General features: G+C 31.7%; 1 protein-coding gene across 2 annotated transcripts in view; it reads left to right on the forward strand.

The window, feature by feature from the left end:
• The first annotated feature begins 5,623 nt into the window (after window positions 1–5,623).
• Window positions 5,624–13,662, forward strand: part of LOC125054046 — a 35,880-nt gene continuing 27,841 nt past the window's right edge. For both annotated transcript variants that reach the window (XM_047655713.1, XM_047655714.1), the window contains exon 1: window positions 5,624–5,776. In XM_047655713.1, coding sequence (XP_047511669.1) covers window positions 5,749–5,776 — 28 coding nt within the window. In that variant the 5' untranslated portion in view covers window positions 5,624–5,748. The remainder of the gene's footprint in view (window positions 5,777–13,662) is intronic.

Below are 13,662 nucleotides of genomic sequence, written 5' to 3' on the forward strand. Positions count from 1 at the left end.
ATCCAATGAATATAAATACCAAAATAAGATATCGATTAAGAATAATTACTTATTTGCGCGTAAAATTTTTAAAATTACTTTTTTCATCGTAGAGTGTCATCTGTACGATAATACTGTAACTAAGTCAGCATAATACTACCATCGCTAATAAGCGTTACCTTTAATATTATCTGGATGTATGTACATTGGTATCGTAGTTTTACTGTTCCTCAACAGATGGCGCTTGTAAAAGTAAGTTTACCTTTTCATTTTGTCGAAATACCACTATAAATATGGCGTAGTAATCTTATTATTTTGCAACAGGTGGCGCTTATAAGACTTATAATAACTTCGTATCTTTAAACTGATTGACAAAATGCTGAAATTTTTTGGATTAGTTCTATTGTTTTACAACAGATTATAAGTGTAGTTATTTAACTCGATTACTTTTATAAGTCACTTCCAATTCTTATGTATTTATTTATTTATTAGTAGCCGCCCGAAAATGGCCACACAACAAAAAACAGTATAGAAGAAGTTATACATTTTGCAACCAATGTGTGTCCTTGTTAATAGATGCGAACGGGGTGTCTATATAAGTAAAGACACACACACAAACATACACACATAGGATCACAAAACAAAAGACGTCAAATTACAAAACATAGCTAACCGAACAAAGTGATAGCATAATGCCCTTCTTGTAATCGGATGGGCGGTCCGAGAAAATATTGAGATTGTTCGGTCCCTGCAGCCGATTGCACAGTCTAACCATTATATTTAATGGTGCGAGGAACCCCAAGTTAGAGCGCTTAGTGGAGATAAAAAATGTATCCACTCGCTTGCAACGTCTCAAACTTCTAGGAACAGAAAAGCTCAATTTAGACAAGATATGATGTGAGTCCAGCATATTGTTACACAGCTTAAAAAGAAACAGCATCCACCAGATCCCTGAGTCGATGAAGTGGCGTTAAATTGTAATGTTCTAGAGTCTAGGCGATCGCCATACGAGGTTTTCATTTTGCAAGTGTATCTATAAAAGACAAGTGCCAAAGAAAACGCTTTTGTACACCCTTTTTCTGTGGAATTCATAGTGGGGGCTCCACACGACTCTACAGTATTCCAGAGCGCTTCGCACAAGAGGATTGTATACAATCATAGTGCTGTATTCTTAAAAGATTTGCAGTTGCGTAAGACGAAACCCAGAGTTTTATAGCTATTCCTGTTAATGTTGTCGATGTGTAGGAGGAAGTTTAGTTTACCGTCTAAGCCTAAAGGTAACCCCAGGTCACGAATGTGATTAACTTCGCTTAGAGCATTACTATCGATGTAGTATGGTCTTAGGTTCTTATCGTTAAAATTGTTTTTTTAACGTTTTAATTGGGCTGCTCTCAGCTTATTTACTACATCTATTTTGTGTTAAAAAATCTATTGTGTGTGGCTTATTGACATATGATTAAGGAAAAAGAAATTAAACTCAAACTTAAGAAGAGAGAAGAAAATAAATAATTAGAAATAAACTATGAGTTTATCGTAGGAAGTAACTTGAAACATTAATACAATCGGTGAATCAACCAATTCTAAGTTTACCAAGAACGTTTTTCTACGTTCATTGTATAACTTTAATTAGAAAACCCAAACAATTATCTCTCCACTATCACGAGAGCAATACATAATATCCGCTTAACACTTGCCACACTAACTGAATTCTTGCCGGTGGAAGGAAGTGTCCACTGTCATTAAACCTACCGCTTAACCACCATACTTAACTTCCTCAATTAATGTAATTCCTTCTAGTTTTTCTTTATAACTATCACTTGTGTTACGTTGGGTTTGATTTACTTTGTAACCATTTTGTGCATGATATTTATTAACTTCTTGATTTCTTTATCTTTAAGGTCTGTTTGAACTCCCATGACACTTAACTATTTAAGGAGGTGTGCCTAATAAAAGCCGTCGATTTTTGGGTGATATTTAGGATTTACGAATTTCTACTGCTCCGGGGTTCGAACACGTAACCCTGAGGTCGGATGAGAGGAGGTTAAAGTAAGATTTCCCGTATGTTAAAATTTCTTCTACTTTGACATAGTGGTAGCTCGCGCCGTCTCAATGCTAACCTACCCTTACCTATTTATACACAATACATATACTTTCAGGTATAATACATTTTGGGACAGTAATTATTTCAGTCAAATGATGCTCCATAATATTAATATTATGATAATTACGTACGACTTTGAAATGGATTTTGAAAATGAGAAAAGATGTATTCGGTTAATCTTCAAAGCAGTTGATTCTGTTTGATCAATCAATTGCTTGATAAATGTTTTTTCTCATAGCCGATATACTGGTGTAATCTTGCTTCCATCACGTTATATAAAGGTTTGTGCAAGATCGTGATTGTTTGAAGGAAATGTTTTTGCAATCGATAAATAATGTTTGTCTTATGACCATCAATCACTTGTTAAACTTACATTTATACATTTATTACATTTTTCTTCTTATTTAAGTCACAACGGGTTGAATTGCATTCCATTTTTTTGACAGTCCGAAGAAGGTTTTGAATATTTTCGTGTTAGCCTACAGGCCAAGGTGCGAAACTTCAAACCTGACGTGGGTTCGAACCAAGACCAACATAAGTTGATGATTTTCTGAGTTTGAAATACTTTCTTATACGATAAAGAAATGTTTTGGCCAAGATTTAAGTTGTAGCGACATTAGTTTTTTAGGCCATTAACTTAGCTCTACAAAGTCTTAGCCAGAATTAGAAGTTCTTAAAGTTCTTAAGTATAAGTAGATTGTTAATTTGTGAGAAAAAAAACTTATTCGTTAGCTTGAGAATTAGTGATAAGATTGTTTCATTAAGTTATTGTGCGAAAATAATTAAACAGAAATATGATGGTATGATTAAATATTTAACGTTACGTTTATGTTTCAAAATCGTGAGTAGTATTTAGAACGGAGTGTGCGCACTATTAGCAAGATTAATGGTGTCTTTATTTCATTGATGTGAATTAATCTAAATAATATATTAATGATTTTATATAAAATATTAAGACAGGATTATTGACAAAAATATTTTTTTATGTTTTTAATAGTTACGTCCGAAATTACTTCAGTTATAGTATTAATATAAATTAGTTAATCTATATCTATACTACTATTATAAAGAGGAATGATTTGTATGTTGGTAAAGAATAATCTCAAAAACTATAGGACCGATTTCAACCGCCTTTCACCATTAGATTATCACTTTAATTCCGAGTAACAAAGACTATATTTATTTCCAAAATATTCTTCTTCTTTCTTCCAGTTCGTATTCTTTTCCATCACTCTAATTCGTCTTCGTTGCAATCTTTCCATCTCTTCCTGGGCCTGCCTCTTGTTCTTTTCCGTTATGGCTTCTACTGAGTCATGATTTTACATGCCGTGGTCTTCTATATTAAATAAAGGTAGCCGTCCAAAGTAGGGACTGGCCGGTAGTCTTTCCATAAAGACGATTTAATGCTATGACCGTAAAATGTGTTGCAATAACATCGTAACACAAATAAACATTACCATACATTACGCTTCTACATCTTGAACATCTGTAACCTACCTAACACTTATCGGTAATGAGTGAAACAGAGCGTAATTATACACTAATCATTAGGTGCTTGTGGTTTCTGAAATCTGAATATAATGAAAAGTTGATGAAACAAGCATGCTACAAATATGAAAACTACTTTTTAATACTTTAAGGTATAAATGTTATTTACCATAGAAATTAATTTGGTTTTATTTCACGGCTTCTAAGTGTTAAAAGCGTCGTTTGAAACACAAGTTTAACTAAATAATGTTTATAATGCGCAGCCAAATAAGCCAAAACCTACAAAAGAATTTATTTAACACAATAGAAAGTTATACAAATAGCGGTCATAGTCTATATGAAATATTTAATAATAACCCTTTATTTCAAGTTAAAAAGTTTCCGGTCAGTTAACAGTGTTGCCTACCCGCATAGGCCTCCATTGGTCTTGCCGTTCTACTGTTCTGCGTATTTCTCGGCCAAGTAAATCCCGATATTTCGTACGTCGTCCTCCCTTAGACGTTCTATGGCTCTCAAATATATTAAAGTTCCATAAATTGTTATTCATATTGTCTTAAATACTACGTATCAGCATCGTAACACAGTGAGGATATTGTTACGGGATAAGTGTACTCTAACATTGGTATTCAGAACTTATCTGTGTTTCAAACGTTGTGTTGCCATGTATATTATTTCTAGGAAACATTTTTTAGTTAAAAAATAACTATCTACTATAATAAAAATGGGGTTAGTCGTAGAGGGGTGAAAATTAAGGGTTGTATGTATTTAGATCAAAGATATAGATAAGTAGGTACTAGAAAGTTCCACAGGTGTTTGTAATGTTTCTCGTATTACATTTTTGATGCTATTAAAATCGCCTAGTTCAGTTTCAGAAAACACTCTCAATATTTTTCAAATCTTCTATTTCGGTTATTATAAGTGAATGTATTGACGAATAAATCGAATTGGAATTATTTTATTAATGAATGTATGACAATAGTCAAGTCAAATATAACATAAAAAATATACATTCAGAAATTCATTTTTTTTTTGTTACAGGAGGCAAACGGGCAGGAGGCTCACATGATGTTAAGTGATGCCGCCGCCCATGGACACTCGCACTGCCAGAAGGCTCGCAAGCGCGCTGCCGGCCTTTTAAGCCTATATTTATGTTCCTTCCATTTATACATTAAATTTAATTATGTAATTTCTGTTCTAATATAACTGATGTGTGTAAAATTTGTAAAGTCTTATATTTTAGATGCATGCATATTTGAGAATTTAAAAATAAATATACACTATAAATTTGTCGTCAACATAGATACTAGTAATTCAATTTAATATAGATACAAAATAAAATAAACCTTTCCTATTACACGGTTGAAATACTTTACTCAATGAAGCGATAGTTGTTTAGATCAAGACATGATTGGAAATCCAGATATCAAAGCTTTATTTAACGGGACATTTAACTTCGTTCTGTTTAGTTTAACAAGACAATTAATTAGTATAAAATGCCAGTTGAACAAAATATTGTTCATGCATTAATAGATATTAGACGAATTTTGACAATTCCATTATAAGCGTCAAACATAAGGTTCGGTCATAATTTTAGGTATCTTTATTTAATTTTCCATTTTTACTTAATGTTGACAGATACTATTGTTAAATCAATGATCTTTTTAGTTCCTATTTCCGTTGTTACAGTTAAACAAGAATTTTTTTAAAGTCTCAGATGTGGTTCTTACACGTTTCGTAAAAGTAAATATTTATGACTTTTTGACCAGTCATTCATTATATACGTAATATTTATTACATACACTATCACTATACTACGCCAAAAAAATATAATTAAATATTTTAAATTTAATACATAAGATACACAATTTCGCTACTGTGAATATACCTACTCTGCCCACATATAGTTATTTAGTAGTTTATTATTGTTAACTAAGAATAGTTAACAATGATAAATTACTTTTGGCTTAGTCACGACCTAAAAGGCCTTAGTACAAGAGTGTTCCTAAATCAGCCCCTCTACGTAGAAAGTGAATGCGCCAGCGCTGGTCATCCCGAAGCAAAAGGCAAGCACATGCGGCTTGGCGGTAACGTGCAACGTACGCTGCCGCAAAAATTCCAATTTTGGACTTTAAAAACCGAATTCTTTTTCTTTTTCTTTTAAAAGTGCCAGTGACTTTAAAATGGAAACGAAGGTTTTACTTATTCTCGGTAAGTACTTATTTTTTTTATACGGAATTATTTAAACAGATTGATCCATTTTTAAATAAAAAGTCTTTTTATTTATACGGTTAGTTAATAAAAAAAATTAAGACTATGTTCAACCATGCGTCGCGCCTACCTCAAAAAATCGACGAGATGTAATATGAAAAAATTTCAAAGCATCGAACAGTGACGAGATTTTGAAAAAATAACACCAACAAATTTAATTAAAATATAACCACAGATTAAATACTTTCCTTTTTCAAAACAGAGTAATTAGGACAGCGTCGATCAAATCGAGTGTGTTCAATCAGTGGAAAATGTGCGGGAAAGTTGGCAAATTATCTAAATTCTACACTAGAGATGTAGCCACATTTTATTCTATTCAATTAAGATTTGTTATGAAAGTTATATCTCCTTCACCACATAATTAACTTTACTGCTGTGTATTTGCATATTAATTTTGTTGTGTATGGTATTTTGTGCCCATTAAACGCCTAATCGCGGGCCTATGGGTTCAGTATGTTTTCAATTCGTTATTTTTTTTTAAATATCTTTGGCTTAATTTTTATATCGTTATTTTAAAAGAAACCTTTAAGGATTAATCCATAATAAATTATTAAAATCGGTGTATAATAAAAATAATATAAATTAGGAATGACATGGGATTGCGTAACATTTCAAATAATTTTGTAATACGTTAATCAATAATAAATAATACAATAATAATAAAATAATACTTTCACCATTGATTAAATGTTATGAAAAAATTAATAGTTATATAAGTATAAGAATATAAAATGCATATATAACACAATCCTTTACTATTACTTCTTTTTTCAAAATCTTGCCAACTCAATAATTATTTTTAAATTATATTGTAGAAATCCTTTGCAATATCTAATAGTTGTCACAAATAACATAAATACCATATTCAATAAATTATCCGATGATTCCCAGTTATTCACGGATGTGCGGCTCCGTGTATGTAACAGTGAAAACGAGAATACAGATAATTAATTATGTGGTTTTTGCGTGATTCACGTGTTTAGACGAAAGTTATATTTTTAGTCTGTATCGGGATTCTAACGAGCAAGGAAATTGCGTGGCAACAATGACAAGTTACTGTAGAAATGACAATCTACTTCCAAAGAGAATGTTTGATGTGTTTTTATTGAATAAAGCATTTTTTTTTATTGGCAGCAGCATTTTTGAATTTTGCTTATAGTCCTTTTCACGAAAGAAGTCCCCCAGACGCGGCGCTGCAATCGCATGACGTAATGTTGCCATTTATGAGTAAAAAATTTACCTATTTTATTTACATTTAGCAGATGTAATTTATCAAGTAATATTATTTTCTGCATACTTCGATGAAACAATATTTCTGTTATGTAAAAAGTATATATTTATTTACTTATATTAGCGGTGTTCTACCTACTTACAGGGAAAAGTTGAGAAAATAGGGTAAAGAAAAGCAATACAATTTTTTATTCAGAGTTTTATTGCATAATTGTTGGGTTACAATTTTTTTCGAAGTACACACCGCTGTTATACCTTCGTTTGTAATTCTTGTTACAGTTATTTCTGACACACCTGCAATTAAATTATGAACAATTAAAAATAATAATAACTTTAAGTTTATAATGCTTATGTAATATATGTTTTAATTTCAGTTACCTAGTTTCATCACGTTATTTATTTGTTGAATTTTGTCGCAAAAACGAATTTATATCATAAAAGTCCCATCAATACAGCAAAAAAATATTAAATGGCAACTCTAAAAAGTACCTGTTATGGCGGCAATTCTCTTCCGAACATTGTTTAGTTGTATTAAAACACCTTGATTCTTATGTTCCGCTTCACAGAACTCTTTCACCTTTAATATCATTTTTTCGAGCCGAACTTTTTACAACTTTTGGCATTGTAATCAATATTTAAAATGCACTAAGCTAGTTAAAAATTCACAAAAATCTACCACAACAAACGAACTTGATAACATCGACGAATGACAACATTGCCGACCTGTCAAATTTAGTTCCAAAAATATCCGCGGGACTTCTTTCATGAAAAGCACTATAGATTTTATTATGCCTGACAGGCACTATTGTAATAGGACACGATAAATGAAAAAAAAATTGTAAAAATCGTAACTATGGCAACCAACACTACAGACCTAGTATAAATACTATCACAGTATAATCTTTATTCTATTCTATCTTTAAAACCAGTTTTTTCTTCTTCTAAACCAGCCAGTGCTTGAAAAGCCTACTAAGCAGGTCATATATGTAAATAGCAGCTATGGTGCGTGAAATATATTGTAATGTACGGCCGATGTAAATTTTAAAGCTCTACTTACCTAGTTTTAAATCTTATCACCCAAGTAGTAGATAATATAAATATAGGATTGTATATCATAGATTTTACTAGAAGGCATTTTTTTTGAGAGTGACATCCGGCCTCCTTCGCTTAGTTAGAAAGAATAAAATAAGAAATAAAAAAAAAACGTTCATTTCTTAAAAGGACACACACAAATCAAACAATCACTTTTTCCAAAATAACCTCAACTCAGCTTTAAGTTTCTGTCACCAGCAAGACTGATTTTCACTGGAGTGATAGAACAAAACAAAATTATTATCAATTTGTATAAAGAATAAAATTATTGAAAAACTGTTACTAAGTAGTAATTTCACAGGTCAGTACTTGGCTTCTGGTACTGAAATAGATCAGGTTCGCAGGTTTCTGCCAAATTATGTATGTATTTAATCTATTAATCGATATATTTATTGTTTATGTCTTTGGTGTACATTACATACATTATCTATTAAGCAAGAGTAATCACCATCAATATGGCCGCCTAGCTCTATTAAAAGTCTTTTATATTATTTACAACTTTTAAGTTACTTTGAGGCATTTTAGTATCGTGCAAGTTATTTAATTCCCTTCGTATGTACAGCCGCGGGGCAACTGTTAGTTTTAAATAAATGTCAAGTACTTGCGACTGCGGGATCTTAGAGATAAATGCTTTATTCGATTCAACCATTGTTAAGAGCGGACAATAGACAAAGTTTAAAGAAATCCTATTTGATTGTTTTCACTTAATCCACTGTTGTATTTTTCTGTTGTATTTTTTATGTTAGCAAAGTTGATAAGTTTGCACGAAATAGCAAGCAATAATTCTCAATTAGCGATAACAATCAATAAATCAAAACCAGAATTGTTTTCAATATCCACGACACAAATTTTCCCGTATCATCTCGACGTCAATCTTTCTGAGCGTTTTACCACCAACATCCAGCTGCCCGAAGTATTTCCGAACTAATACTACTTACCTTCAAGAGTAAAGCGTACCAATGCTTATAACCTGTTCTAAAAATTAAACTTGTTCTGGATTCATAAGGCAGGACGTTTATTTTTGTTACTTGAATGCAAAAGCGAGCAAAAGCGAAACTCCTTTTGCGAGGAGGTATTGCTCACCCGGCTCTCAGAGCAGCATAGAGGAAGCCTGGTGTGAGTCGAGTCCCACATATATTGGTACCCATTTAAGTGTGAGGAATGCGCATAGCATTTTCTCTTAGGTTATCAAAACAACTATAATAATAACGGGATAATGTAGCATTATATAGGTAAAAGTTTTTTAATCTGTGCAGTATAGTCGAGTTTATTCGTTACAATACAAATAGTTCACTATAAATTATTTTAGTATAGGTTAAATACATATCTACTCACTAATTTCGTTCTTGTACAGTAAGTCAGCACGTGGTTAGAGCAATATTAATAACGCTGTCCCGTGGGCAACATCACGTGGAGTGGACAAATTGGAGTAATTGCTCACCTGTTACCTTAAATTTGTCTATCATATATTAACAAATTGTGTTTTATTAATGTAACATTATATACAAGTTAATCAGAAAATAATTGTGCTAGACTTAAAAATAAGAATAATATTCTTTTTTTTGCATCGTGTAAGTAAATTTCTGTATTAGTAATTCGTATACAGCAATTATCTACCAATAGTTAGCGGTTAGTAGTAGTAGTACTACTTAGGAGTTAAGTCTTAATGAAGGATTGTTATGATTTCAAGCTATCGTAAACTACTTCATTATTACTTTGAATGTATAGTAATGCTGTTTTTATTATTTTGTGTCAAGCACAAAAGTTTTGTAAAGAGTGTAAGCCAGATTAAGATTGGGTTGCATACTGAGAAGAGGTTCAAGTATAGATTATAAAGGAATAAATCTGACAGTTAGGCAATAATAACTGACAGAATGAGCCAAGAAAGATAAAACGTCTAAGCTTTATTGTTCCCTTTATTTAACTTATCATTATTAATATCTATATTAAATGTGTATGTTAACGTAAAATTGTAAAAACCGTTAGATTGTAATCTATCTCGCGAGATTATAAACTGTCGAAAGATTGTGAACCTCAGCTTACTGCTTACAATTTAACGTATTATTATTCGGTAGATTGTACTACACTAACTTAGTTATCATTCAAACTTCTTTGGTCAATTACAGATTAATTTTACTTTCCAACAATTTCATATAACTACCGAATAATAATACGTTAAATTGTAAGCAGTTCGTTGAGGTTCACAATCTTTCGACAGTTTATAATCTCGCGAGATAGATTACAATCTAACGGTGTTTACAATTTTACGGTGACATGTATATGCAATGTATTCATAAAATATTATTCCGACTCATTAAATATCCATTGAGCACAATTTTGTCATTTCCTCAATATTCCCTGAAATTCCGAAAATCGTACAATATCCTCGGGTCGTTATTTCGACGATTTCCAATAATTCAAATATATCCGGTTTCAATTTCGTAGCTCTTCTTTGTATTTTGGGGTCACATAACATTTTGGTTTTATATTTGTGTTTCATATAAAATATCTTTGAAAATGTACGATGAATTGTAGGTATTTTTCGATAATCTAATATATAATTCTCGATACTCTAGTGATTGTATGATAATATAAAATTTGATAAACTATAATTGAAGTTCTAAATTTACTAAAAAGACGTATCGCAAGGTTTTAGCGCCACTGATTTTTTTTTATAATTTTTAATTGAGCTTTCCGATTGCCTCTAAAATTTTAAGAAGAATAAGATATCCGGGCTTTATGACATCTGGGAAGTACTCTTTTAAACAAAAAAGTCCAAATGAAGGAGATCATAGTGGAACATACTTTTAAAAATCCACCAAACTTTAAATTTAGAATTGAGCTAAATGTATACATTAAAATGAAACGGCAATTTTATATAATAATTATAAGCTGAGAACGAAGAGGTTAGCGGAGTTGGGAACGTCTACACTATACGACGAAAATCGATGGATCAAAACCAGATCGCAAAAACCCAATTTTCATATAATCCACATCATAACCGCCCAAATCTCGGGCAATTTGACATGTCAAATTATATATCTTCGATGGTATATAATGGTCTCTATATGGTAACAGGGCAAGCCTAGATTATTCCACCTTCAACTTCTTTGAACTGCTTCCAACTGGTTTAGCTTACAATCTTTGGTTTTGGTATATTTATTTTACGATCTCACGGGTTAAGAGTCTCGCTCTAAACCACCACTCTCAGCCATTATCAATGCTCTAATAGACTGTATTCTGGGATATAGAGGGTAAAATTATTCAATAAATTCTTGAAGTATGCTCAGCAACAATATAAAGACCTCGCAAATCTAATCGAAATTTAGATCACAATGATCTTTCACACATAATTATATTTCCGTTAGGAACAATGCAGGTTGGTTTACTGGTACATTGTATGATAGCGATCGTTCCCATAGCGGGCCTTACGCATTGTGAAACCGAGTTCCTGTTTATGAAATTTGTTACGACTTTCGGTAATTTGCTAAAATTACTAATTATGAACACAACACCGTATTATGCGGTCCTGTTAAAATGTTTGTTGAGAATATAAACGCAAAAGTTTTGACCACTCGCCTTTAAAGGAATTAATGAAACGGATAATAAACACATGTTTGGATCATTCATTTCAAAGGTTTACGACATTTCGCAATCTCAATCAAAAATGTAACTCATTAAGTATCTTAAAATTAATGAATCGTAGAATAATTGTAATAACTGTAATCGTATTGATAAATTTATTAATGAACTATTAGTCCTTTTTATAGAAGATACATGTTAAATTCATATTAAATTGATAAAACTCCGTTATACATTTTCTTAATAGTTATTTTTATATAAGTTTACGACGATATTTAATATTATATCCAATTATAATTAACCTTTGTCTTTCAGCGTAGGCTTCTACTACTTATTGAATAACAGGCGTCTTATTATAAACCTCTTTTGAAATTGTTAGAAATGTTACGAAACAATAACGAACAGAAGCTTTAGAAATTTAAAAAAAATATCTTTCCAAAAACCGTCCCTGTCTGTTAAAACCTCAAAAGAGGGTTACATTCATGATAATATTTCATTCAAACATTTACATTGGGATTTTAATTATCTTTTGTAAACTAAGTTTTAATTAATGTTTCAAGTTATATAGAGCGGGATATAATATTTGACTAAAACAAGTCAAATAAATGAGGAACATGAAATCATTTGAGTACTTCTAAAGGGTTCATGTATTTAAAAATGTACAAAGCAATCCAACTGTCTGTACACGTCATTGTGAACCTAATAATGTACGAATATAAAAAACATTTTACGAGCAAAAAGTGAATGAAGAAAAATTCTCACGAACCAAATAGGAATGTCTTAACGCTCGGGATGTAATATAAAGTGGTAATAGACGAAAGGCTGTCAGAATATTCATTTCGCGCCTTTACAGCTGAAGGACACGTTAATATATTTCGGGTAAAAATATCACATAAGTCACGCGGCGTTTTCCCGCGATTTACTGTGAACATACCTTAATAAATAGGTAAGATATATGTTGATACAAATAAAAGGACATTTTTATTACAGACTTCTAGAGCGTTTGAATCTTTTACGTCAGGCCTTTTTTTTTTCGTCTCTCTCAGCCAAATTGTCGATTTACGCCCGAACCCAATAATCAATTCACAATCTCAGATTGAAATCATTCTGAGATCAGACCGTGACAGTCGATCGATCTCCTATCTGCATCCCAATAATCAAACCCTACGAAGACAATCCATTTTTGGCGACGGATAAAATGCTCTTTGTCGTTCCATTTTACCGAGTTTTCACTAATATTTGATAATCAATGTAAACCAAATAAAACCGTACAAATAACGTTAAAATATACATGTGTATGTTTAAAACATAACAAGACAACATAATAAGTTAAAATCTGTTAAAATAATTAACTGTTGAAATCGTCTGAATTGTCATTTTCATACAAAGGTCCACAGACACAGATACGACCTCCCATGGATAGCTTGTATCGACAGATGGCTATTACAATCCGACGATTGGCTATTGGCACAGTATTACAATATTTGGAGTAAGATTACTATCTCAGATGGTGGATTATGGATTGAGTTCGTTCAGTTATTGGGTTCGGGCGTAACAATCCTAATAAAATCACAAAAAAGGATAGATTAGTAATAACAGTGTTATTATCTAAAATAATTTTATTGTACGTAGGTAGTTCAATGAGTTGGACTTAGTTCTGTTTCAATTATTATTATGGCCGAGTAAGGTCACTTAGCATAATAACTTTTGTTTACTCGAACCACACTTACCTACTCTACGGCCTGGTTCGACGGAATTGTAACGGTTTTAGAATGTTGAATAACACTATATGATAAATTTATAATTAAACATTTTAACCCGTTTAAGCATTTGACACAATTCTGTGAACAATTTGGTTCCTAACAAGAAATGGAATTCACGTGGATTTCAGAAAAGCATTTAATTAAACGAATTTCTCCGAA

This window comes from Pieris napi, chromosome 11, assembly GCF_905475465.1.
Source record: "Pieris napi chromosome 11, ilPieNapi1.2, whole genome shotgun sequence".
Taxonomy (NCBI): domain Eukaryota; kingdom Metazoa; phylum Arthropoda; class Insecta; order Lepidoptera; family Pieridae; genus Pieris; species Pieris napi.